Source organism: Mauremys reevesii, linkage group 1 (genome assembly GCF_016161935.1).
Source record: "Mauremys reevesii isolate NIE-2019 linkage group 1, ASM1616193v1, whole genome shotgun sequence".
NCBI classification, from domain to species: Eukaryota; Metazoa; Chordata; order Testudines; family Geoemydidae; genus Mauremys; species Mauremys reevesii.
The window spans coordinates 306,856,918-306,883,833 of record NC_052623.1 but is presented as its reverse complement, the minus strand read 5'-3'; the positions used below and the strand labels follow the sequence as shown (position 1 = coordinate 306,883,833).

The 26,916-nt window shown below is 44.5% G+C and overlaps 1 protein-coding gene across 9 annotated transcripts in view; it reads left to right on the top strand.

Annotated features, from left to right (window-relative positions):
* Window positions 1-26,916, top strand: part of PDZRN4 (PDZ domain containing ring finger 4) — a 389,321-nt gene that overhangs the window by 341,350 nt on the left and 21,055 nt on the right. For all 9 annotated transcript variants that reach the window (XM_039506101.1, XM_039506097.1, XM_039506114.1 and 6 more), the window contains 2 exons: window positions 24,489-24,587; window positions 26,631-26,693. In XM_039506101.1, coding sequence (XP_039362035.1) covers window positions 24,489-24,587; window positions 26,631-26,693 — 162 coding nt within the window. The remainder of the gene's footprint in view (window positions 1-24,488; window positions 24,588-26,630; window positions 26,694-26,916) is intronic.

Here is a 26,916-nt window from a genome sequence, read left to right as displayed (position 1 = left end):
TTCTCTTCACAAAACCAGCTCTCCTAGTCCAGCTCTGTGGCTTCTCTACTCCAGACCTACTCACTCGCCCTCCCCAAACCACTTGCCCATCAACTCTTAGGCCTGGTATACACTAAAAAGGGGGTTCGAATTAGGGTACGCAAATTCAGCTACGGGAATAGCGTAGCTGAATTCGAAGTACCCTAATTCGAACTACTCACCCGTCCAGACGCGGCGGGGTCGAACTCCACGGCTCCCCCGTCGACTCCACCACCGCCGTTTGCAGTGGTGGAGTACCAGTGTCGAACGCGGCGCTTCCGGAGTTCGAACTATTGCGTCTAGATCAGATGCGATAGTTCGAACTCCGAGAAGTCGAACTCACCGCGTCGACCCGGACGGTAAGTGTGGACTAGCCCTTAATCACCTCTCACCCACTGCCCTAGCCAGCCAACATGCTGCTCCTCCAGTCTATACAGCTGACCTATAGATTCCAAGGCCAGAAGGGACCACTGTGATCAGTCAGACCTTCTGTATAGCACGTGCCACAAAACAGGTGCACGGGTTAGTGGTCAGCAGATTACAAGTGCAGCTGCTGAGGAGTGTTACTTCATGTTCAGCAGCTGCAGATAGTGCACTGCTGCTGCTTTCCAATGCAATATAGCACCGTATGCCAGCTGTTTATTCTGAATAGCCTAAGGAAGATAATGGTTTATTGGTATGAGATCTGAGCTCAGGCTTTCTTACTACTAAAAGATTTGTCACCTATTTGTCTAGGTCAATAGTTATTACAAAATTCTTCACCCAAAATAGTGGTGCTCAAGTGTTGGAATCACATGTACTGTGTATATTCTGATACCACTTTTCTAACAGTGGGTACTACTTTTCTAACATATGCTGACTTCTGACAGAGTCCTGCACATGCACGCAGAGCAGCATATGACCCTAACTGTAACTATAGAGATGGGGATGAGAGAAAAGTGATCATATTTTTAAATTCCCCTTTCATGCTATTATTTTTGCTTTGGGATCTGGTATTTGAGAAACGCTTGCTGGAATCTTCTGCTTGTGCTGTAATGTAAACAAAGTCAGATAGCCTCAAAACTAAAACAGACTAAAAAAATAGGGATTAAAAGACAGTTTATCCTATAGGATCCCCACCCCTTGGATAGAGTATTGTCTTTCCCCACCATGTGAAATGGAGATAAACCTCAGTTTCTTTGTGGTAAGCTACCAACCAAATCCATCCTGGCAAATCTGATATCCAATGTGATTTGTCCTTTTCAATGCTTTTTATGAGAAGTCAGGACAGTCTTCTGTCAAAATTGATAAGTGAGAAGACAGTGGGGAATGCAATTTTATTTGTAACAGCACAGCTGCCAGCAATTCCATCTTGTTTACATCTAGACTGGCTCTGTCTTGCTCCATAGCTTTTCTATTTCCATCCAAATAGCCCCCAAATACATTGTGGATGTGCCTGCCTATGTAAAAATCTGCATAACGTAACACACTGGGAGTGTTAGAGAGGAAAAACGATCGCCATTTCATTAGGTTATTTTCACAACTGAAGAATTTCAATTGCTTTAAAAGAGAAATCTTGAACTTGACCAATTCTCTGTAGGCATTTAGCAGAATGGGTTGTAAATTCTGTGAAATAGGACAGCCCAAGGGGTAACTGGAAAGAGTGTAGCTAAAATCCTAAGACGCTCATTACCTCCCACAATGATGGTATCTGAGGAATAAGAGTGCTGCTTTTTTTGATTAAAAATACTTCTTTTTGAACAATATAGTGGCCAGTGTTTGGTAAATTAAATCTATAGAAAAATTGAAACTTTAGTTTAGTCTTTTGTGTATGAACAGAATGCAACCCTGTATGTTGGCCTCCAACATTTATTATAGATACATTACACAATTCTGTATACTAAACACGTCTCATGAATATCCTATAGTTAACCTGTGTTACATAGACATTAACATGTTTCCTGGAAGATGCTCTGACAAGAGAACATAAGTCTATGTGGCCTTCTGATAATTCTTAGATCTATGGAAACTTTGTTTTCATTCAGTCTAACTTGCCTTCCCTATGGAATCTTAAGCTTTTCTAATGTTTTTATTGATACATTTAAGAAAGGCCCAAGTCATGGGCATTTTTCTTAGGCCTGGTTTACACTAAGCGGGGGGGTCGAACTAGGGTATGCAAGTTCAGCTACGTGAATAGCGTAGCTGAACTCGAAGTACCCTAGTTTGACTGACTTACCCGTCCAGACGCGGTGGGGTCGAACTCCGCGACTCCAAGGTCGACTCCGCCACCGCCGTTCGTGGTGGTGGAGTTCCGGAGTCGACTAGAGTGTGTGGGGAGTTCGAACTATCGCGTCTTGATTAGACGTGATAGTTCGAACTCCGAGAAGTCGAACTCACCGCGTCAACCTGCGCGGTGAGTATGGATCTGCCCTTATATAATCTCTCCTGTAAACTGATCCTTTACAGTGCCCTACCCTGAACATGCATTTATCATAAAGATGAAGTGTTAGAGAGTTTTTTATGTTCAGTTGTTATTAGGCACAACAAATAATGAACTTTTCCAGTTAACTGAAAACCTCTGTTGTCTCTTGCCATTTCTGATATTGCAGATATTAATGAAGATTTATTGTTCTGAGCTAGATTTATCATAGAATAAAATAAATTAGAGATGGAAATGTCAATCATCTACTCTGGTCATTTAAGCCTATTGGGTCATGTAAGCCAGTGGTTCCCAACCAGGGGTATGCAGAGGTCTTCCAAGGGGTACATCAACTCATCTAGATATTTGCTTAGTTTTACAACAGGCTACATAAAAAGCACTGGCAAAGTCAGTACAAACTAAAATTTCATACAAACAATGACTGCTCTATATTCTGTACACTGAAATGTAAGTACAATATTTATATTACAGTTGATTTATTTTATAATTAGATGGTAAAAAATGAGAAAATAAGCAATTTTTCAGTAATAATGTGCTGTGACACTTTTGTATTTTTATGTCTGATTTTGTAAGCAAGTAGTTTTTAAGTGAGATGAAACTTGGGGGTACGCAAGACAAATCAGACTCCTGAAAGGGGTGCAGTAGTCTAGAAAGGTTGAGAGCCACTAATATAGGACACCCCTCTGCCAGTTTAGGAATGTTCTCTGCACACACGGTATTCCTAAGTGTTTTGTTCAATCCTGTTTTTAAATGGCTCCAATGATTGCCTATGGAGATTATTTGGGAGAGTAATTTACCTGACTGGCATGTTTTAAAAAATCATACAGGATTACCTAATCAACATATTTTTAAAAGGCCTCCTAAAAGACCCAGAATCTAAAATATTGGCCCCAGAAATAGAATTACTGAATTTCCTTTGTTAAAAGTTCAGTGAAGGATTCACCAACTTCCTGCATCTGCATGGAGATAAGTGGTCTGGTGAAGAATCAGGGCCGGCTCCAGACACCAGGCTACCAAGCATGTGCTTGGGGCGGCACCTTGGGACGGGGCGGCGATCGGGGTTTGTTTTTGGGTTTTTTTGGTTTGGCCGGGCGGCGCTGGGGGGAGGCGGGGTTTAGGAGGCGTGGCGCCGTGTTGGGGGGGCGGGGACTTGGGCGGCGCAACGCTCGGGAGGCGGGGACTTGGGCAGAGCGACGCGACACTTGGGGGGCGGGGACTTGGGCGACGCGACGCCGGGGAGGACTTGGGCGGGCGACGCGACACTTGGGGAGCGGGACTTGGGCAGCGTGAGGTGACGGTGGGCGGGGGCAGGGACTTGGGCGACGCAACGCTCGGGGGTGGGGACGTGGGCGGGCGACGCTATGGGGCGGGGCCTCGGGCGACGTGGACGCTGGGGCAGGGCCTTGGGCGATGTGACGCTCGGGGGGGCGGGAACTTGGGCGGGGCGACGCTCGGGGGCGGTGGGGACTTGGGCGGGGCGCCGCTATGGGGGCGGGGCCTTGGGCGACGTGACGCTCGGGGGGCAGGGCCTTGGGCGATGTGACGCTCGGGGGGCGGGAACTTGGGCGGGGCGACGCTCAGGGGCGGTGCGGCGCTACGCTCGGGGGAACGGCACTCTTTGTTTTTGCTTGGGGCAGCAAAAATGTTAGAGCCGGCCCTGTGAAGAATGATAAGTAATGTCTAAAGTTCACTGTTGAAGTTACTTTTCCAGGTATTCAGATTTCATTTCCTTCTTTTTTCCATTTCATCCCATTACTCCCATCCATTGTCAAAGATAGAAGTGGTAAACAAAGAATCTGCCTACAATGAATCTGTGGAACAGGAATGAAAACATAATTTGGACTAGGGACCTAAATTGTGAGGTTTTGTTTAAAACACCAAACTTCTGTTTTCAGGATGCACTTTTACTCTTTGTGGAGTGCATACTGTTGTCATCAGAACGTGACATTCACCTCTCCTGCCTTATCAGACAAATTAAGTGATAGAAACGGTGGTGTAAAATAAAGCCCAGGGAACATCTTTCAATCTCTTGCTGATTGCGTCTTCTGCTACAAACCCACTCTCTCTTTTCCTCAGTGTGTTCATCACAACATTTTACACCCACACCAATTTATTGGTGTGTAACTAACATCAGCATTGATAGCCCCTCTGAATTTGACCCTATGCTTTTGGAAGCATGATGGTGCTCTTAGATTTTTAATATCATAGGGCTTGATTATGGGTGGAGGACAGGTTAATACAGTTCTACCATCTTTCTCGCCTGTACTTTTAGTTCCCTCCACAGAGATAATGTGTATTATCTCAAACATTGTTTGTAGTATATACTTTGATTTTACCAGCAGATTTATTAGCTAATGATTGCAAATAACTTGTGTGCCTCAGACACGGGAGTATGAGGTTTAAGCATTACAAGAAGCAGCAGCCTAAATGTTTGGTGATTCTCCATTCTGAAAGGGGATATTTTACAAGTTATATAGGTAAAAGAGAGAGCATCATTAGAGTGAAACTATCAGTGCAGTCTGCATATGGAATGCTGGTCCGTAATGATGAATAGGCACAAAGCATTTCCGAGTCTGGAATCAGAATAGGAGAGGCAACAATAGCATAAGATTATTGGACAAATTTATGATACTGGAAGAGATTCCCCTTACTTGGTTTCCATGGGTTACAGAGAACCACTAGCAAGAAACAGGTAACATTAAGCTGTCTGTGTTAACAGAGTATGATAACCCTGATTGTAAGCATAGAGAGCAGCCAAGTCATAACTACGTATAACAGGTCACACCCCAGAAGATTATTTCACCTCATAGAGGTCCTGATACAGAAAGGTACTTAAGCACATGCTTAACTTTAAATATGTGAGTAGTCCCACTGACTTCCAGAAATAGCCTAATACCTGATGCTTCAATGGAATAAATGTAGTTTCCACTGTAACGTTAGGTTTGTTGGGGTTTTTTTAAGTATAAAACAAATTAGAAATTGATATTCTTCTTCGAGTGATTGCTCATATCCATTCCATGTAGGTGTGCGTGCGCCGCGTACACGTTCGTCGGAAGACTTTTACCCTAGCAACTCAGTGAGTCGGCTGGGCGCCCCCTGGAGTGGTGCCACCATGTCACCAGATATATACACCAGCCGACCCACCCACTCCTCAGTTCCTTCTTACCGCCCGTGTCGGTCATTGGAACAGTGGAGCGCGGCTTAGCTGACCTCCACTTCCCTAGCTACTCGTAGTTTCTCTCGTTAATTATAGTTCAGATTTCTGTAGTTGTAGTTAACTTTATTCGTTTGTAGTATAGTTAGTGTATTTAATTCACAGGGGTTCGGGGATTATCCCCTTCCCCACACCCGGTGCCGGGTACGATGCCCGGTCCACAGGGTTTTACAATGCTCGGCCGGCCACAAGCCGATGCCGACAAGAGATCCTCTCCTAAGTGCCTCGAGGAATCTCACCTAACAGATAAGTTCCGCATTTGTAAGGCCTTTAATCCAAGAACAAAAGGGGAGCGGGGCTTTCGTCTCAAGCAGCTCCTGAGGGAGGCAGCTCTTGCTCCTCCGCTCTCGGCACCGAACGCTGGTTAGTCTTCAAGGACCGCTCCCTCGGCACCAGATCGCCGGTACCGCCAAGGCCTCTCGGCACCGGCCGTCGCTGGCTCCGACGTCCACTCAGCATGGATCCCTCTCCTGGAGGATGAAGAGGCACAAAATTCTTGCTGCGTCCGAGCTGCCTGCTCCGCAGCCCGAGCGCTATGCTAAGTCGGATCGCCTGGCACCAATGTCTGCTGTGGCACCGACAATATCCGCACCGTCCACTCCGGCCATGCAAGAGCTGTCGAGTCCGGTAGCGGAAAGCTCCCCGGTACGAGCCGTGGTTGAGCTCACTCTTCAGCTGCGTCAGAGCCGCCTACTCCGCACCTGAGCGCTATACCATGTCGGTCTGCCCGGTTCTGATACCTGCCGCAGCACCGACAATATTGGCACCGTCGACTCCGGCCACGCAAGAGCTGTCGAGTCCAGCGCCTGAACGCTCCCCGGTGCGAGCCATGGTTGAGCTCCCTATTCCCTCCACGCCGGAGACATTTCCACAGCGAGGGAGTTGATGGCGCGGTCCCGCAGATGTTCTCGGTCCCGTCGCCAAGCCAGGTGCCGGCACCGCTCACGGTCCTGGCACCGTTCTCCATTTCGGTACCGGTCGTACTCGCGGCATCGATCAGCGTCCCATTCGCCGACCTGGTACACTCGGTGCCGATCCAGCTCCCGGCACCGCTCCAGGCTCTGGACTCCCGTAGCCACTCCCGGCGTCGAGCCTCTAGATCTCGGTCGACCTCCTGGCACCGCTCCGGTCGCGGGTCCCGATCTCGCTCCCGGTACCGGTATGCCTCCCGGTACCGATCCCCGGTGCCGCGTTGAGCAACATCAGCTAGAGAGGGGACTCTGCCCAGGGCTTTTCAGCTCCTCCATGGCCATCCATTCGGGTGTGCACACCAGAGTCTTTCAGGTGCCCCAGGCCCAGGACCCTGTCCCCCATCAGTGGTTACCCTGTACATCTTGGGCGTGCCATCAGGCCAAAGGCCTGCCTGTGATCCCATCTCACTCTGTTCCGTCAGAGCACTGGGTGCCAGAGGTGACAGTTAGCCATCCCCCTCTGACCGGTAGGGAGGAAGCCCGGCTCAGCCACCGGATTCCCACATCCCACCGGATCAGGAGGTCGTCCAGGAGCGTGAGCCCACACAAGACCCACGTGTCCCCGGCCTTTCTTCTCCCTCCCCAGATGAGGCGGTGGCAGGAGCGTACTCCTTGGGCCCTCCCCTAATCAGCTTGGGGGCCCATCAGGACCTCCCAAGATGGGTGGCATTCACTATAAATCTCCAAGTGGCCACTATCCCGCCCGTGGGCTCAAGAGTCGAATGCATGTGCATGGTATCCTCCAGGGGTGACGGGCACCTATAGGTAAATCTTTCCCCCTGTTCCCTTGTCAACTAGTCCGTCAATCAGATGCAACGCCATGGCCGACAGGTACCAGCCCCTAAATTCAAGGAGGCTAGGCGAATGGACTCCCTGGGCCATAAGATGTACTCGGCAGGCGCCCTGCAACTTCACGCAGCAAACCAGTAAGCCCTGCTCAGCCGTTACTATGGGCGGCGGTGGGAGAATTTGCAGAGTCGGTTTCTCAGAACTCCCGTCAGGAGTTTGATGCCCTCCTGGAAAAAGGGACGAAAGGGGCGAGAGCTTCCTTCTAGGCCTTGTTGGATGTAGCTGACTCTGCAGCCACGACTCTGGCTTCGGGTGTTGCTGCGAGGCACATTTCATGGCTCCAGTTATCGAGCCTTCCCTTGCAGCTGCTGCACACTATACAGGACTTGTCCTTCAATGGCAAAGGCCTGTTCTCAAAGCTGACCCTAGGCTGCAAGGCCCAAAGGACGGCAAGGTCACTGTGCACTCCCTCTCGGCATGTGCATGCCGATGTCTCACCGCCGACCTTTCCGGCCTCACCGCCCTTACCCTGCGCCTAGACAAAGACAGGGCTTTGCCAGCAGGCGTCGCTGAGGCAGTCGTAGGCATTGGTCGGGACCCCAAAGGGGCCCAAATCAGGGTCTTCCTAACCACAAATCGGGCAAAAGCCTATCCCTCCTCGTTCCTCTTAGGCACCCCTCTCACAAGCAATTCCTCTTGCAAGAGGTGCGGACGCTCCTCACCATCGGAGCTATAGAGGAGGTTCCAAGGACAAATGGGGCAAAGGGTTCTAGTCCCACTGATTCCTGATCCCCAAGGCGAAGGGAGGTCTCAGACCTATCCTAGACCTGCGGGAGCTCAACAAGTTCATGATAGACCTGGAGTTCCGCATGGTGTCCATGGCACCGTGATCCCATCCTTGGATCCCGGAGACTGGTATGCCGCCCTCGATATGACGGGCGCCTATTTTCACGTTGCCATTTATCCTCCGCACAGAAGGTACCTCCGGTTTGTGGCCAACCATCATTTCCAGTTTACGGTCCTCCCGGCTGGCCTCTGTACAGCCCCATGTGTATTCACAGTGTATGGCTGTAGTCGCCGCCCTCTCCGCCACCATCGGATACACGTTCTCCGTATCTAGATGATTGGCTCATTCCAGGGCCCACTGGGGCCCAAATTACCACTCGTGTGGGCGTCGACAAGGTCCTATTCCTGCGTTTAGGCCTGATGATCCATATAGAGGAATCCACCTGCTTCCCACACAGGGAATAGACTTCACTGGGGGCCACCCTGGACTCCAGTATCGCACAGCCTGCTTACCTAAGCCTTGATTTCACACGATGGTAACCATTGTACAAAGTCTACGGACCTTCCCGACAACTTTGGCTTGAAGTTGCCTAGGTTTCCTGGGTCACATGGCTGCCTGCATGTTTGTAACCAAACATGCCAGGCTTCGCCTCTGTACACTTTAATCGTGACTCACGTCAGTGTACCACCCGGCCAGAGACAGCATGGTCATGGTCGCCTCGATCCCCCTGAGCGTCCTAGGCTCCCTCGGCTGGGGGTCGACGCCCTCCCTGGTGGGTGCAGGGATGCTGTTCCATCCACCTCACCCCTCGGTGTCCCTCATGATGGACGCCCCATCTCTCGGCTGGGGTGCTCACTTGGGTCAGTTTCACACTCAAGGCCTTCGGTTGGCTCACCAGCTGGCCTTGCACATCAATGTCTGGGAGTTGAGAGCAGTCTGCCTTGTGTAACAGGCGCTTCAGCAGCACCTGCAAGGCTGTTGTGTCTCAGTGTTCACAGACAACACAACAGACACGCGTTGCATAAACAAGCACAGAGGAGCACGGTCCCCCCTCTTTGCAGGGAGCTATCCAGCTCCGGGTCTCCTGCACAGCCCAATCAATGGACCTAGTAGCGTCCTTTCTCCCAGGGGTCCGGAGCACTCTGGCGGATCGCCTCAGCAGATCCTTCCTGTCTCTCAAGTGGTTGATTCCTCCGGATGTTATCCATTCCGTTTCCGGAAGTGGGGTTTTCCCCGCATAGTCCTCTTCGCTCTCATGAGAACAGCACGAGAGAGAAGTTCTGCTCATTCCGAGGCCTCTCCCTGGGCTCGATCTTGGCTACGTTACTGATGCCGTGGATGAGCCGTCTGCCGTACGCTTTCCCACTGTTCCCGCTGGTTCACAGGGTCCTGCTAAAACTCCGCAAGGGCAGAGCGCACCCGATCACGATCGCTCCAGCATGGCCCAGGCAGCACTGGTACACCATGTTACTAGGCTTGTCGATAGCCAACCCGATTCCCCTGCCTCTTTGCCCATACCTCATAACGCAGGATCACGGCAAACTTCACCACCCAGACCTGCATTCCCGGCACATCACAGCATGCCTGCTGCGGGTCCAAACCGATCCGAGTTACGTTGTTCTGCCTCGGTTCTACGGGATTCTCCTGGGTGGTAGGAAGCCTTCCACTCGGTTAACGTATCTGGCCAACTGGAAGTGTTTCTCTTGCTGCTATGAAACACAATGTTTCTCCCACCGAGGTTCCGATCCATTTCATCTCAGATTACCTCTGATCTTTCAAACAGCAGCGCCTGGCGTGGTTCATCATTAAGGGTACACTTGGTAGCCATCTCTACCTTCCTCCCAGGGGAGAGTGGCCACTCCATAGTCTCACACTCTGTGGTTTCTAGGTTCCTCAAGGGCTTGGGGCATTTATACCCCCAGGTTCGCCGCCCCGCCAAAACCTGGGTCTTCAACCTGGTTATAAGCAGACTTATGCCTGCCCCATTCGAGCCACTGACAACATGCTCACTGAGATACCTGTCCTGAGAGAGAGTTTTTTCCTTGTAGCCTTTGCATCGGCCAGACAAGTCTCCGAGCTTCAGGCTCTCACAGTGGACCCACGGTGCACTATGTTTGGCAAGGACAAGGTGCAGTTGTGACACGTCCGGCCTTCCTCCCTAAGGTGCTGTTGACCTTTCCCATCATCCAGGATATCTTCCTTCCGGTCTTCTTTCCACTGCCACATTCATTGTGAAGGGAGCACATTTGCCCTCCCTAGACGCCGTAGGGCGCTCGTTTTTTATGTCGAGCGGACAAGCCGTTCATATGCCCCAACTCTTCGTTGTCTTGGCAGACCGGATGAACGGCCTACCTGTCTCCTCCCAGAGGTTTTCATCTTGGGTGACGTCATGCATTTGCACCTCCTGTGACTTAGCCCATGTTCCATCGAGCCACCTTACTGCTCGTTTCACCAGGGCTCAGGCTTCTTCTGCTGTCTTCCTGATTCACATACCCTTCCAGGGGCTATGTCGTGCTACTACCTAGTCCTCGATCCGGACCTTGCCTCTTGGTCTAACTGTCCAGAGATGATGCAGCCTTTGGCTCACCAGTTTGCATTCTGCGACATCTCACTCCGGCCCCACCGCCTACGTAAGGCTTGGGAATCACCTACATGGAATGGATATGAGCAATCACTCGAAAAAGAAAAGACGGTTACTCACCGTTGTAACTGTTGTTCTTCGAGATGTGTTGCTCATATCCATTCCACACCCACCCTCCTTCCCCACTGTCAGAGTAGCCGGCAAGAAGGAACTGAGGAGTGGGTGGGTCGGCTGGTGTATATATCCGGTGCCATGGTGGCGCCACTCCAGGGGGCGCCCAGCTGACCCACTGAGTTGCTAGGGTAAAAGTCTTCCGACGAATGTGCACGCGGCGCGCGCACACCTACATGGAATGGATATGAGCAACACATCTCGAAGAACAACAGTTACAACGGTGAGTAACCGTCTTTTTTTCTCTCAGCTCATTCTTTATCCACCTATTCTTTAAATTACTCTGCTCTTGGCCATTGCTGTTTCAATTAATCATTTTGTCACAAGTGTCATTAGCAGGATGAAAATTAAAGTAGTTTCTTAGGCTTTTCTCAGATCACAAAGAAGAGTTGAAATACAAATTGTCATTTCTGTTTTGCTTTATTGTAGTGTTTATATTTTCTTTCTAAACTTTATAGTGAAAACTACACTTCATCCTCTGAAGCATCATATATACAGGGGTCAATGAACCTTGATTTATTTTATAATTGTAATGCTTGCAGTCCTAGATTACAGCACATCATTAGCTTGTATTAAAATTGCTGCTCTCCAAACACTCAGATGAAAGAATCTGGGGGAGGGGGAAACGAATTTTTCTGACATTACAAATGGTTGTAACTAGTGGTGGGTAACTTTGGATCAATTTGTAGCTAGGCAGTTTGAATAATCACTCAAGGGTATAGAAACTGACCAGAATCTAGGGAGGCTTCCATATTCTACCTCCCTCCGGTGTCCTTCAAAATATACCCCTAGGTCCCAGATCATCCTATCTTTTTGTGAGGTCCTCAGTAGAAGGATTTGTTGGTGCCCTGGATATTAGAGCCTTGGGGTAGAATTGACAGCCTTTTCATCCCCTATAGAGTGCAGGGCTTGGGGGGTAACCTCGCTGTGTCTGACTTCCCACCAGCAGTGGGGTTTGAGGGATTCCTCCAGCCCAGCTGCTCTCTCCTCCTCCTTTTATACAACAGGACCCAACAACCCCTCCACTAGGCTGTGGTTACCTCATCTTTTAAAACTGTAAATGCACTGAGGGGTTTCCTCACAATTTCCACGATAGACTGCTACATACTTGTTAATCTGAGAGATCACAAGCATCCTTTCCCCTCATTTCCTGCCCATGAGAGTTGCTCAAAGGAGGCTGGAGAGCTAGTGCAGGGCCTGGATTTAAAGGCACACTACATTGATGTGTAAATTACATGAAAACCCAGAGTTCCTTTGCACTGAAGAAGGTTGAGCTTAAATGGGGCCAGGTGGAGTGGTCTAGTATGGTTTATACATAGTGAAATGACTTAAAGTATTCTCACTCTCATCCATTTTACAGAAATGCAACACATGCATTCAAATCACAGTGTCTGTTTGGGACCATTACTACAAGGGCTGTCAATTAACCACAGTTAACTCATGCAATTAACTCAAAACAAATTAACTTGATTTAAAAAATTAATTGTGATTAATCACAGTTTTAATCGCACAGTTAAACAATAATAGAATACCATTTATTTAAATATTTTTGGATGTTTCCTACATTTTCAAATATATTGATTTCCATTACAACACAGAATACAAAAGGTAAAGTGTTCACTTTATATTATTATTTTGATTACAAATATTTGCACTGTAAAAAAGATAAAATAATTGAATTGAATTGAAAACACTTTCTTTTGTTTATCTTTTTTACAGTGCAAATATTTGTAATCAAAATGATATAAAGTGAGCACTGTACATTTTGTATTCTGTGTTGTAATGGAAATCAATATATTTGAAAATGTAGAAAACATCTAAAATATTTAAATAAATGGTATTGTAATATTGTTCAACAGAGTGATTAAAACTGTGATTAATTGTGATTAATTTTTTAATCTCACGATTAATCACAATTAATTTTTTTTAATCGTTTGACAGCCCTACTATAAGCCCTCCTATAAGGGTTTAGTGATAATGAAAGTTATTACATTTTGTCATCATATCATATCCTTTTGTCGTTGTGCAACAATTGTTTGTTATAAATAGCAAAAATATCTTCTGGGGCATGCAGTATTTATAATAATTGTTTAAACTTCTATAGTGTCTGCCATGCCAGTTTCAACCAAGAATCTTGAAGCATTTTACAAACATTTACTGATGTAGTTCCATAGCATCCCTATGATGTAGATATTACTATCCCTATATTACAAATGCGGAAACTGAATAATAGAAAAGATAAGTGACATGCCCATAGTCACACACAGAGTTTCTGGTGGAGATGGTAATAGAACCCAGATCTTCTCTCTTCCAGATTTGTGCTTTAACTGTTAACCAACCTTCCTCTATTTATATTTAATTTCTTAACTGACATCAGATAGTAGTTAGTTTGTTCATGTGAATGAATACTTTTGATTGGCCAGTGCTTTAGTTAAGACTGTAGAAACAGAATATAAGTTCTGAGAATCTGTTTAAAAGCCATCCAGAAGATCTAAGAGGCAGGGCACTTAAGTGTTTTCTAAAAATGACCATTTCTTCATTGAGAAGGGTAGGAAAAGTTCTCCTGCTCACAGTGGAATACCACCAGAACAGCATACTAAAACATATGCCCAGTCGCCCACAACAGCCAGTGCCTTACAGAAAATCCTACAGTTCCTGCTCCAGCAAGCAATTGTTATGAAGAATTTTGTTTCTATCAATAAGTGTTTCCTCCTTCTTCTGCTGTGGCAATCTGTTCTTTTTAAGTTTCCTAAATAAGACATCCTGGAAGTGGGCCCAGTGCTTTCATTCTAAGGGGGGTCAACAAGTTTGTTTTGTCAATGCAGTTTCAGGCACCTTCAAGTCTAGGACGCCATGTATTATATATGTCTGCAGTGTGAGGTAGCCATGTTGGTCCCAGGATATGAAAGAGATAAGGAGGGAGACGTAATATCTTTTATTGGACTAACGTTTGTTGGTGAAAGAGACAAGCTTTCGAGCTCCATGGAACTGAAGAGCTCTGTGGAAAGATATCTGTGAAAGAGATTCCCTCACTCACCTTGTCTCCCTCATGTATAATATATGAAATAGACAAATGCAGACCTTCCATTTGTCATACATTATCAGAACAGGAGACATCCCGTGTCTGCTAATTGATTGAAATGTTTTTGTTTTATTGCAAATACAGTAGACTGGACTTAATGCATTTCACATATAGTAGTTAGTGGAAATAATTGAATATGGACATAAAAGAAAACAGAATTGAATGTCTGCAGTGTAAGACTCGGCATTGAAATATAAAAAGATTGGGGGCAGTGTCATTCTTTTATGTGTCTTTTATTAACTGTGAAAAGCACTAGAGCAACCCAAGAAGTACAAATGCCACTGACAAATCCAGTATAATTGCATCATGGTCTCTCGTATTAATGTGAATAGAATGTCAAGTTGACAATAATTAACTTTTATAGTATTTTTGAACTTAAAGCTATAGATGGAGATATACCTGTCTCATAGAGCTGGAAGGGACCTTGAAAGGTCATTGAGTCCAGCCCCTACCTTCACTAGCAGGACCAAGTACTGATTTTGCCCTAGATCTCTAAGTAGTCCCCTCAAGGGCTGAACTCACAATGCTGGGTTTAAGCAGGCCAATGCTGAAACCACTGAGCTATCCCTCCCCACAAAATCTAAATGGCCCCCTCAAGTATTGAACTCACAACCCTGGGTTTAAGCAGGCCAATGTTCAAACCACTGAGCTATGCCTACCCCCAACTTCCAGTTGTTGTAGCTATTGAATAAACTGTAACTTGTTCTGTGTAATGAAGTTGCCCTTGATTCAGGGATTAATTTGGCTTGGGTTACACAGGCAGAAGCTGGCTTGACTCATGGTACAGGACTCCCAGCAGTGGAAAGAGCACCTTATGGGGTACCTGTAACTCCAACTCTGCAGGAGGATCATGACAGAGAGGCCAGGGGAGGTCTGATTCAGGATATTCCCCTTGCAATTTCAGTGGGAGTGGGGTTCACATGGAGTCTCGATCATGTTTTAACTGCAGAGTCACTCAGCAGCAGTGTGAAAGCCACCTACCCTCCCCTCTGACAAAGAGGCCTTCACTGGTGTAGAGGGCTGCAGATTGCCTCTCCTTTGCAGGAAGCAGTGAACTGAGCTTACTGTATATTGTAACTGGTTTGTATTTGTCTCCACATTTCCATTCACCTTATTTCTCAAGTGTATAAAATTACATTTATAGTATAAAATAATATTATTTATTAATAATATTAATATTATTTATTGTGGAAGCCTCAGCCCCATTGTGCTAGGTGCTGTAGAAACGTAGACGGGATGACAGTCCCTGCCCTGAAGAGCTTACAGTCTTAAAGACAAGACAGTTGAGTGAGGGGTGAGAGGGGGAAGGAGAACAGGCTAACAACAATAATAATAGGATGCACAGATTGTAGAGGTAGCAGCAATAAGAGTAATAGCAGTTGGCTGCTTGCCTATCTAGCTGTTATCAGAGAGCAGATTTCTGTAGTCTTGTGATAGAGGTGAATTACAAGGAGGGACTTCAAGAGAATAATGTGGTAGCTTTGTAGGTTGGATAGGGAGTTATTCTCACTCATTAGGGCAGAATGTATTGAAGTCTGAAAATGCCTGGGGGGAAATTGGAGGAATGGGTGACTGAGACTGGCATCGTTGGTAGGACAAAAGTGGGGATCGATGTCACTATTAGATTATAGTATGGATGGTTAGGGAAGGGCTTTGAAGATGAAAATAAGAAGTTTCTGGTGGTGGAGAAGGAAAGCCAACAAAGGAACTTGAAAAGGAGATGACTTTGTCAGCAATGAGCTGGAAAGAGGATCTTGGCAGCCACAATTTTAATGAACTTCAGAGGTGGGGGGTGGGTACTTGGGAGTAGCTGATGCTCACAGGAGGAGGCTGAAGTCCTCAAAATGCAAGATGACCAGGGCTCGGAGAAGAGTTTTGACAGTGTGCACAGAAAGGAAATGCTAGAGAAAATGATTTCTCCAAGTTTATAATTATTCCTTTGCAGTCTCCCTCATGGGTCTGATCCTGGGTGAGGGGGAAAAAAGAGCTTCTCTAAATTAAGGACTGTTCTCAAGTTAATATATTGCAGACATACTGCAATGAGGCCCAAAGTTTTTGTCTTTCTGAAAAGAGTCTCACCAGAGACAGTAGATGTGGAACTGGTGGTATGTTTTCTAAAGGAAAAGTGGCTCTTGCCCTGGTATTCCAGCTCTCAATATAAAAGCCCTCTCAACTAGCTTTCCATTTCCTAGCTTAAAAGCAAATGTTTACAGGGTCTCCTGTCATACCACTTAACCTCTCCATCAGTTCTACAAAGACAGCAACCCAGTGGATGACATTTATAACCTACTTTCCTATGACCCAAAGAAATGACAGTATTAACTTAGCTTTGCTTCCTCCAAAGAGGTGACAGATCCTAACCTGGTTCTCTGTCTGCTGAGGCCGGCAGCCTTTAAACTGGGTTTCCATCACTGAAGGGAATGACGACCTTTAACCTGGAGGCAAAAGGCTGTAGCCCTTATCCCACTACTCCATCTCTTTGGAGAGTGACTGATTTAACCTGTTCTTCAGGCCTTCTAGAATCATAGAATATTAGGGTTGGAAGAGACCTCAGGAGGTCATCTAGTCCAACCTCCTGCTCAAAGCAGGACCAACACCAACGAAGTCATCCCAGCCAAGGCTTTGTGAAGCCGGGCCTTAAAAACCTCTAAGGATGGAGATTCCACCACCTCCCTAGGTAACCCATTCCAGTGCTTCACCACCCTCCTAGTGAAATAGTGTTTCCTAATATCCAACCTAGACGTCCCCCACTGCAACTTGAGACCATTGCTTCTTGTTCTGTCATCTGCCACCACTGAGAACAGTCTAGCTCCATCCTCTTTGGAACTCCCCTTCAGGTAGCTGAAAGCTGCTATCAAATCCCCCCTCACTCTTCACTTCTACAGACTAAATAAGCCCAGTTCCCTCAGCCTCTCCTCATAAGTCATGTGCCCCAACCCCCTAAGAATTGCCTCCTTCTCTTAGGTTTCAGAGTAGCAGCCGTGTTAGTCTGTATCCGCAAAAAGAACAGGAGTACTTGTGGCACCTTAAAGACTAACAAATTTGTTAGTCTTTAAGGTGCCACAAGTACTCCTCTCCTTCTCTTAGTCATCTTTTCCCATCTTTTAAGGAAGTGCTCCCCTGATAATCTACTTTCCTATATTTCATGGGGTGACAATCCTTAAAGTGATTTACTTAAATGTTTTAAAGAAGACTCCGAAAACTGAGAGTACTGTTTTCTGGCATTGTTTTGATTTCTATCATTAGCAACAGAATACTTCTCATGTTGGGAGATGGCTGCCTCTCGGAGGCTAGGGGGAGATCCTCACTCCAACCTCTTCCCTCTGTTTCCATCCTTCCCGCAGATGTGGGCCATTGTACATTGTCTTAATTTTCACAGGATTCATACTGAATTCTGAAGAAAGGCCGTTGAGTCATCAAACGTCAAAACAACAAGAAACACAAAATAAGAGGAAACAGATGTATGTGTATCCAAGAGGGATTTAAAGAGGAAAATCATGATTTTCACATATGCACTTCTGCCGCCAGACTCTTTCTTTCTTCTGTTAAAGATCAGTGGGGAAAAATCACCAACAGACAGCTGTCAGAAAGCCCATTGTCAGATGTTTCTCTGGACGAGAAATGATCTTTATGGACCAGCTCCTCAGCTGGTGCAATTCAGTGTTGCTCCATTGAAGTTATTGGAGCCATGCCAGTTTACCTCAGGTGCAAGGCTTCTTGACTCTTGAGTTGGTAGGTGATTTAATATATTATGCAAAATCTTTTTGAATTCTCAAAAAATGTCACATTAGGCTTGGGTTTGAGTAATGCTGTAGGATACGTAATGTGTCTTGTACACCATGAAAAGGAAATTAGGTTTAATTTAGCAGCTTGTATGTTCAATCTTCTGGCTCTGGAAGACTTGTTTCCATACCAAACAACAACCTTTTCCAGCTTCTGTCCTAAACTGGGTAAGAGACTGGGTGACTACAAAGTAAAGAACATGAAGCTTTTAGCAGGCAATTCTGCTCCAGCTCTAGATATGAGTGTTTCAAAATGGAATATTCAGAGGAGTCTCCAATCTCTTTGAGAGATTATAATTATCCAGGACCACATACAGATGGGTACCACAGTCATTTGCCACCTTTATACACATTGCAATGGGAAATTAATTTAAGATTTTTGCCTACACAATCTCAGGTCTCTACTGTTGAGCTAAGGGACAGCCCCAGCAACTCAGGCAGAATACACAAGCAGGCCTGATGCATTCCATCCAGCAAAGGATGGTGATCAAATAAAAGCAAGTCATTTCATCATACAGTGACAGTCCTAACAAACTTTTCAGACTCCAAGACCAGAATACGTGTCCCTGTTCATTTGTTTCGTGCCCTGAATAGTTAAATTCTGCTCATTAAACCAACATCTTCCATAAGGGTACAGTTAATTTCCAATGTGAAACATTCATACAGCTTTATTGTAAAAAGCATTTTGAGATGAATCATCCAAAAGAACTTCAAGGTCACTATAAACTGAAGAAATTATGTTCAAAGCAGTCCTTGGGGTCCCGGTCCATCCTCGGTTCAGGGAGTTTCAAAGGTTGTGTTGGCAGGACAATGAAAGTCAATGGATTTCAGCTTGTGCACGGCTCCTCATTTGCCTTGATTTAAAGGTCCCAGTCTCAGTCCTTTATGGTGTATTTAGGCTTCCTTATAGGCCTCCAAGGGACCACAAGCTTCTTTATTCTTTTAAAAGTATACCTTGTTGGTGTAATTGAAGCTGTTCTGTTACTGTAATTCCTTCCTAATGTTACCATTCTAGTCAAGTGTTCTTTTTCCCTCTGGAGGCATCGGTTATTACGGGTTTTGAATAGGCCTCTATTCAGTATACATACTTTCACTCCCAATGCCAAAATCAGGTCACTGTTAGTAATTCTCTTTCTTCGTGAAATAAGATTTCAGCTTCCTTCTTTAAAACCCAACATATAGCACATTCCCTTTCCACTCCACAGCATATAAATAGGTATTTAAAGCAACTATCCTTTCTGAGAAAAAACAAACAATCTGACAGTTTTTCCCTTCTTTTCTTATTAGCTTATTAAAATGTGAAATGTCTTAAATCAAGACAGAAGTTTATACAGTTTACACTACACATATTGAGCACGTGCTTATATACTAGGGAAGGAACAGGAATACAATAAGCAGTAGTGCCCTTTTACAAAATTTCTCTAATAAAAATCAAAATGTCATGAAAACCATTGGCAAAATTGTCATTGTAAGCCATAACCGTCCAGAGGAGGAAGTACGGTGATGTACTGCCTCAGAATGAGCAGTTCCATCTAGCCATTTATATGGTCCTCATCACCATAGTATATTAGCACTTGACAATCATTCATGGACTTTATCGTTATAATATCCCTGTGAGGAGGGAGGTACTATCCCTATGTTACAAATGGGGAACTAAGGCACAGGTCAAGTGGCTTGCTTGGCTGAGAAGACAGGCCTCTTGAGTCCCAGTGCAGTGCCCTGTCTCTAGCCCATTCTTCCTATCCTTTAAAGGCATTGTGCCCTAGGTCAGAGCTGTCTCTGGCGTGTTGGGAGTATAGCTGTGACTCACAAATTGAAGGGCAGGCTTCATTCCCCTGGTATAGGATTACCTCTGTTTGCTGCTTAGGAGGAGTAGAGAACGCAGACCCACCATCACCCTTCTTGCTCCCTTTGAGAAGGCTAGGGCTGCTGTAAATACTAAACCGGGATAGTTCTTGTGCTCCCTGGATGCAAGGGCTGGTATCATGGGCCTCTTCTCTTCTTTCCATTTGTACATTCAGGAGAGCCAGACACAATCTAGCCCCATACGTAGTTTTCAGAATGGCTGTAAAGAAATCCAGTGGCTGAAATCCAGTGTTTCTCAAACTTAAGCCACGCTATTATAGAATAGATTATTCTTTACTAAGGTTATTTATTTCACAATATTCAACACTTGTATTTAGTATAAGTTTCCCATGTGAAATCCTAGATATTTGTACTGGTGTGTATAGTAGTGACGACTCTAGTATCTGCCCTGGACACTTGTACTTTTCCTCAGACACCACAGCTGGGACATCTGGCAGTAAGAATATGTTTTCAGCATCATCTCATAACACTGCTCTACAGCCAAAATGCTTCTGAAATAAATGTAGTCCAACTTTACTAATTCTGGGTCACTGAGAACGAAAATGATGCTTAAAATTGTTGATTGGCTCTAGTTTTCAAGTTATGCTATTGGGTCAGTATATACGACCCTTGACTTGGGAATAGCGGAGGATAAGTGAGTTATAAAGGGAAGGGATCTCAATTTAAACCAGAAATGACTAAAATACATCTTTGACTGGATCTATGAATAAATCTATGACTGGGTTTGGACAGTACTTGCTTTTTAGGCAAAACAGTGAATGATGCAATCTGAAGCTGGTATTGCGTCATACATGATATGAATTGCATCATGTTATTCCTAGAAGTCATGGATGATGCAATCATAACGAAGCTTACATCACTCTGCTGAACAAATTGCCCTATATCAGCTCTAGAAATCATACAGTGTCATGCTCTCTTATTTGTCAGTGTTTGATTTTGCAAAGGGACACATTTCTGTTTAGCCAAAGTAAGCAGAGATGCCTCGTACTTGTGTGAACAGTGCAGATAACTTCTGCTATGTTTGTGGTGAAGTGACTTTTGCATCACAAAAGCGCAGTATAACCACTACGGTTAAGAAAGCCTATCACCTTTATTTTGGCTGCAAAATTGGAGATCAGGACAAGAGGTGGGCCCCACACATATGCTGCAACACTTGTGCAACAAATCTTCGCCAGTGGTTGACCAGGAAAAGGAAATCTATGCCTTTTGCAGTGCCAATGATTTGGAGAGAGCCAACAGATCATACCAGCAATTGTTACTTCTGCATGGTGCCTCCAGTTGGGAAAGGTGTGTCAAAGAAGAAAAAGTGGACTGTGCATTATCCAAACATTCCATCAGCTATACGCCCAGTACCCCACGGAGAAGGACTGCCGGTTCCTGATGCACCAGAATCATTCTCACTTGAGTCAGACGAGGTAGAGGATGAAACTTCTGGTCCTGAACCATCAGTGTCACAGGACCCACATTTTCTCCCATCCTCCTCCTCTGAACCACACCTCATAACACAAGGTGAACTGAATGACCTTGTCAAGGATTTGGAACTACCCAAGAGTAAGGCAGAGCTGTTGGGCTCCAGACTACAGCAGTGGAATCTCCTGGCAGGTGATGTTAGGGTTTCCATGTTCCGTGACCGTCAAAAGGATCTTGTCCCATTCTTCTTCATGGAAGGTGATCTTGTAGCCTGCAACAACATCGATGGTGTGATGGCAGCCCTCAACATCGTTCACGATCCAGATGAGTGGAGACTGTTCATTGATTCATCGAAGACGAGTCTTAAAGCTGTTTTACTGCATAATGGCAATGTTTTGCCATCAATTCCAGTTGGTCATGCAGTCCATATGAAGGAAACCTATGACAACATGAAACAACCTTTGAGGTGCATAAACTATGACAAACATCAGTGGCAGCTTTGTGGCGATTTGAAGGTTGTTGCTCTCTTGCCTGGTCTGCAGACTGGATACACAAAGTACTGCTGTTTTCTCTGCGAATGGGATAGTCGTGCAAGAGATTCCCACTACATCAAGAAAGATTGGCCACTCTGACAGTCATTGGAGCCTGGGAGGAAAAGTGTTCAGCATCCACCACTTGTTGAATCAAGGAAGATTTTGTTACCACCCTTACACATCAAGCTGGGTCTGATGAAGAACTTTGTCAAGGCCATTGACAAAACACAAGCAGCTTTCAAGTACCTGCGTGGAAAATTTCCAAGGTTAAGTGAAGCTAAGATAAAGGAAGGTGTCTTTGTTGGTCCTCAGATTCGTGAACTTCTTCGAGATGATGCATTTGACCATGCACTGCGTGGCAAGGCAAAGACGGCATGGAAAGCCTTCCAGTTAGTGGCAATAAATTTTCTCAGAAACAACAAGGCAGACAACTACAGGTTGTTGGTGGAAAACCTCCTCAAGGCATACAAAAGCCTTGGTTGCAACATGTCACTAAAGATACATTTTTTGCACTCTCATCTAGATTTTTTTCCACCGAACTGCGGAGCAGTGAGCGACGAGCACGGCGAGCGATTTCATCAGGACATTGCAACAATGGAGAAACACTATCAGGGCAAATGGAGCCCATCAATGCTTGCAGACTATTGCTGGACAGTGACAAGAGATGCTCCATTTAATGAATACAAGAGACAAGCCAAGAAGCTCCGAGTAGACACTGAATAGGACTAAACTATGTACATAATAGTTTCATGCCTTTTGTTTCATAATAAATTTTAGTTATATAACCCTTTTGCTGATTTTTAAAGTGTTACATAAACAGGACAGGTGAAATATTATCATGTAAAGCAACCATAAACACATGAAAAGACCTAGGTTTACAATTTATGATTAAAACTCTACTATCTACACAATAGACATAGACATAAAATGTAAAAACTTACATAACTTAGAAACAGTAGCCAATCAGTTGTTTTAATTGTCATATTTGAATTCAGCACATCAAAATACATAATAAATAGCACATTTTATCTCTGAAGCAGACGACGTCTCAAAAATTGTAGACCAGTGTAATTGGGGAGTATGACATTTGGGGTTCACCAGGGCAGTAAGTAGTTCAACCAAAGTCTGTTTTGTAACCCACGGTGTCTTTTGACTGTGCAGCTTTGATTCAGAGCTCTGACCCCAACAGCCTGCCAGCAGCCCACAAGCCTCACCCTGGCTTTGCCCAATTTGGATACTCCTTGCATTCTGACCTTAGGACCCTTTCAGTCCCAAATTTGCCCCAAATCGTTATCCTGCAGTCCCTCTCCCTGGACCCTCACAGAAAAAGTATTAGGTTCACGTCCCTCTACAGAGACAATATAACATTCCAACCTGTCAGCTTACTAGAAGTACACAACTGAACTTACTCAGCACTGATGATTTATAACAAAAGTAGTACAAATTTATTAACAAAAGAGCATGAACTAAGTGATACCATGTAAAAGAGATAAAGGTGGAGAGGGCTACAGGCAAATAAAAGTGAAAACACCCATCTAAAAGTCTAAAACTTAGCCTAGTCTTTGTTCAGGATGGTTTCTTTCAACCATAATCTTCTTTCCAGCTTTTGACTGGCCACAGAAACTCTTCACAGAGATCAAATTGCTTGGTTTCTTTGTCTCCTTAAAGTGAACTAACTTAGGGGTTTGCTCCCCTTCTCTTTATAGTTCAGTGATCCTTTGAAATTTATTCTTCTGAAGAGCACCCAGATAAAGTTCATTAGTTCAAGCTCAGTAAAAGAGACATGAGGTATGGAAAACAGACTCCATTCTGGTTCTTCCCCCACTGGTGGCCGTTACTATGCTAATTCTGTCTCCAGCTGCAACCTCCACAACAGACCATAGACTTTGGGCTACACCTGGTTTGAGATGTCAGCCCCTTTCCTTTGTCTGGAGAAAACCTGTTATGCCCTCCTGACATGCCTGATCTGTAGACTTTTTATTCACAGATTCTAAAGCATAATATTAGTGAGTGTCCATAATTTCACATAGAGGATTGTTACATATATTTCACAACTATATTATTAACCACAATGTTATTAGTTTTCAAATGATACCCCACAAGGCATATTTTGTACAAAAATCCTTGCAGGAGTGTGTGAATACAAGAGTGGCACAGGTCACAGAGAGGATACCACAGCAACTCCCCGGGATAATCCTTGACACATCCATCAATTATCTCACAACACCTACTATTAAGCTGTGGCACTGAACTGGCTGTGGGATGAATTATGTTATTAACAGAAGGCTGTGGTTTTGCTTTATGACTTAGCTTGCTAGTGGAAGAGAGTGACACTCATTTGTGATGGATCGATTGATGAGTAGCCAGCCTGTCCTCTATCCTGTAAATCAGTTGTTGATGTGATAGGAGTAAAATCACTATGTAATATACTGTAAGCAGCTCCTATGATCCAAAAGTCCCCACACCCCCCACAAAAAAAATCCGGCAAAATCAGTGCAATCCATACTTCTCGGAGTTAGGCATGGCTTACCTAACTGTGCTTATGTAGCTTACAACTTTAATATATTTAGACTTCCTTCCTTTATTTATTAGGGATATTTTCCTCATAGGAATGCACACGATGCTGCAGACTGAGACTGTCCAAAGGCAGCTACAATTTACTCATCCCATGATTTGCATATTTTGATTTTCAATACAAAATGAAAGGTATAATGTGGATGGGGAGATGTATTGTATGGTATTGAGTGAGATTATTAAAACTTTTTTATGGTTGTCCAAGAGAATCTCAGTGACTTAGTTCTCCATTCTACTGCAGAATTTCTTCCCAAGACAAATGCCACACTGTGTTTGTGTGTTTTCTCATAGGAGGTCGAGCTGTGTCGTGTTAGCAGTCAAGAGAAGCTGGGGCTGACTGTCTGCTATAGAACAGATGATGAGGAAGACACAGGAATCTATGTCAGTGAGGTAAAGTTGCAGTGCGGGGAACTCAATGGAAAAATAGAAACAAGTGTTCTGGGACCTGACTGCAGTAATACTAGCTGTCAGCCAGCACGTGTCACTTTCAATTAGGAGAGTAAATTATGTTGCCCAAGTAATATAATTATTACCAGCTTATTTGTTTAATGTGATGCTATAAATACAACATCATAGTTAGGAAAAGTGCAAAGTCGGAGCATTCTCTGAAATTTGAATGAAATCCCACGAATATGTGGAAAGTCAGGAAAAGTTCTGATTTCCACACTTGCGTGTTCTCCCATTACTGCAGTCACGCTAACAATAACAATGGCTAATTTATTTTTACAATGATCACATATGTTCAAGGAAGAGAGGAACAGCATAAAACAATATGTGAAATGAATCTGTCAGAAAATCTAGCCTGTCCTAGCACTCTTCTTTGTTTACCAGCTAACAAACAGAAGGCCTGATCCTGACACCTTGAGGTGTTGAACAATCTCAACTCCCATCTGCTTCAATGGGAAGTGAGAGTATTCAGCACCCTCTAAGAGGTATTTAGCACCTTGCAGTATCAGGCTTAGAAAGACTTTCAGGTGCATTAATTTAATGTGAGTCTCTAATAATTTTTAAAAGAGCAGTTTTTCTAGATGAGAAGACAAAAATTTTATGAGTCCAAGCTGGGTGTTATTGTCGTGAGTGAATTTGATACACAATTTGTCACTTCCGGTGACATAGCACAAAAATCTGAAGGCCAGAAGTGGAGTGAGTTTAGCAGAAAGAATTGTCCTGCATTGCCATAAAGTCAATCACATAAAAATGGGAATGGAAAGATTGTTCTATAACTGCCAACAACACTGTCAAAGTATGTGAAAATATCCAAATGGGGGGTATTGCTCTGCTTGGAATCTCTCAGCCCTTTCTTTTAAAGTAAGTTTAATTCTATTAGAGACACAAGGTGGGTGACGTAATATCTTTTATTGGACCAACTTCTATCGGTGAGAGAGAGAAGTTTTCAAGCTTACACTGAGGTCTTCTTCAGGTCAGAAGAGCTCCGTGTAAGCTCAAAAGCTTGTCTTTCTCTCACCAATAGAAGTTAGACCAATAAAAGATATTACCTCTCCTACCTTGTTTCTCTAATATCCTGGGACCGACATGGCTATAACAACACTGCGCATATTTAATTGTATTGTCTTTCACACTTGATTAAACTCTTCAGACTTATTTTTTGTCTGGCAATGCACAATAAGAAAATAATATCTAACATCTGTACAAGATGTAATGTGCAAACCAAATGCAATGCTCAAAATGTTTAGGTTGAAAAATTACTCTTGGCATGACAAGGTAAAATAAATGGTTTAAGATAACCATCAAGGGAAAGGTGATAGATAGTATTTCACCTATGAAGATCAAGTCATTGCTCAAGGATGAGCTATTGTGACTCTGATAAACTGTTAATGGAGCCCTAAATATCTGTTTATGCTAAGATAACTTTAAATTAAGCAACTTAAATGAGACCCGGTGTAGAGGATCCGTGAATGATCTCTGTACTGTAGATCTTTCTTTGTTTTTGTCTTGTAATTCTTTGGGAACTGAAAAATCCACAGCTTGATAGCTGATACAATCATTTAAAAATAAATGTTTTCAGAAAAGGAGATTATACCATCTCCTTAAGCAGACATAGACCTGCTGTGTGGAGATATCAACCACTCATTAGCAAGACTTCAAAATCACCTCAGCCCAAAGTGAATTTCCAGAGCCTAAGAATTCTGTCATTAATACTCTGCTCTATGACAGCTGAAGGTTAGTGCTTGACAGTCATGTGGAAAAATATTGTTCTGATAATCATACACCAGCTCAACCCTCTCTGTCTTTAGATTTGTTTTATAACAAGGTTCTGTGATTATTCACAGAACTGGTATGTTCATCTGACTGAATAAAGATTTAGACTGTCTTTCCACAATGTAAACAATGGCATTTTTACAAATTCTGCAAATTGAGTTGTTTGAAGTTGAGATCTTTTCATGCTTAGTTTTTGAATACCATCCTATGCAGGTTGATCCAAACAGCATTGCTGCCAGAGATGGCCGGATCCGAGAAGGAGACCGCATTCTGCAAGTATGTGTCTATAAACTCTTTTTTTCCCCCTGAGCTCCTTCCTGAAAAACAGTACAGGGCAGTCCTCACTGTGGATTGTTGATGAGAGATGATAATTCTCTTTGTTGTTCTTATGCATGGAAAAAACTATGTCTGTCTCTTTCTTAAGACAATAGCTGGGATTTAGAGTAGGGGTATTGAAAAAAATGAGAATGACAAAGTTGCTCTGCCTGATGGCACCATA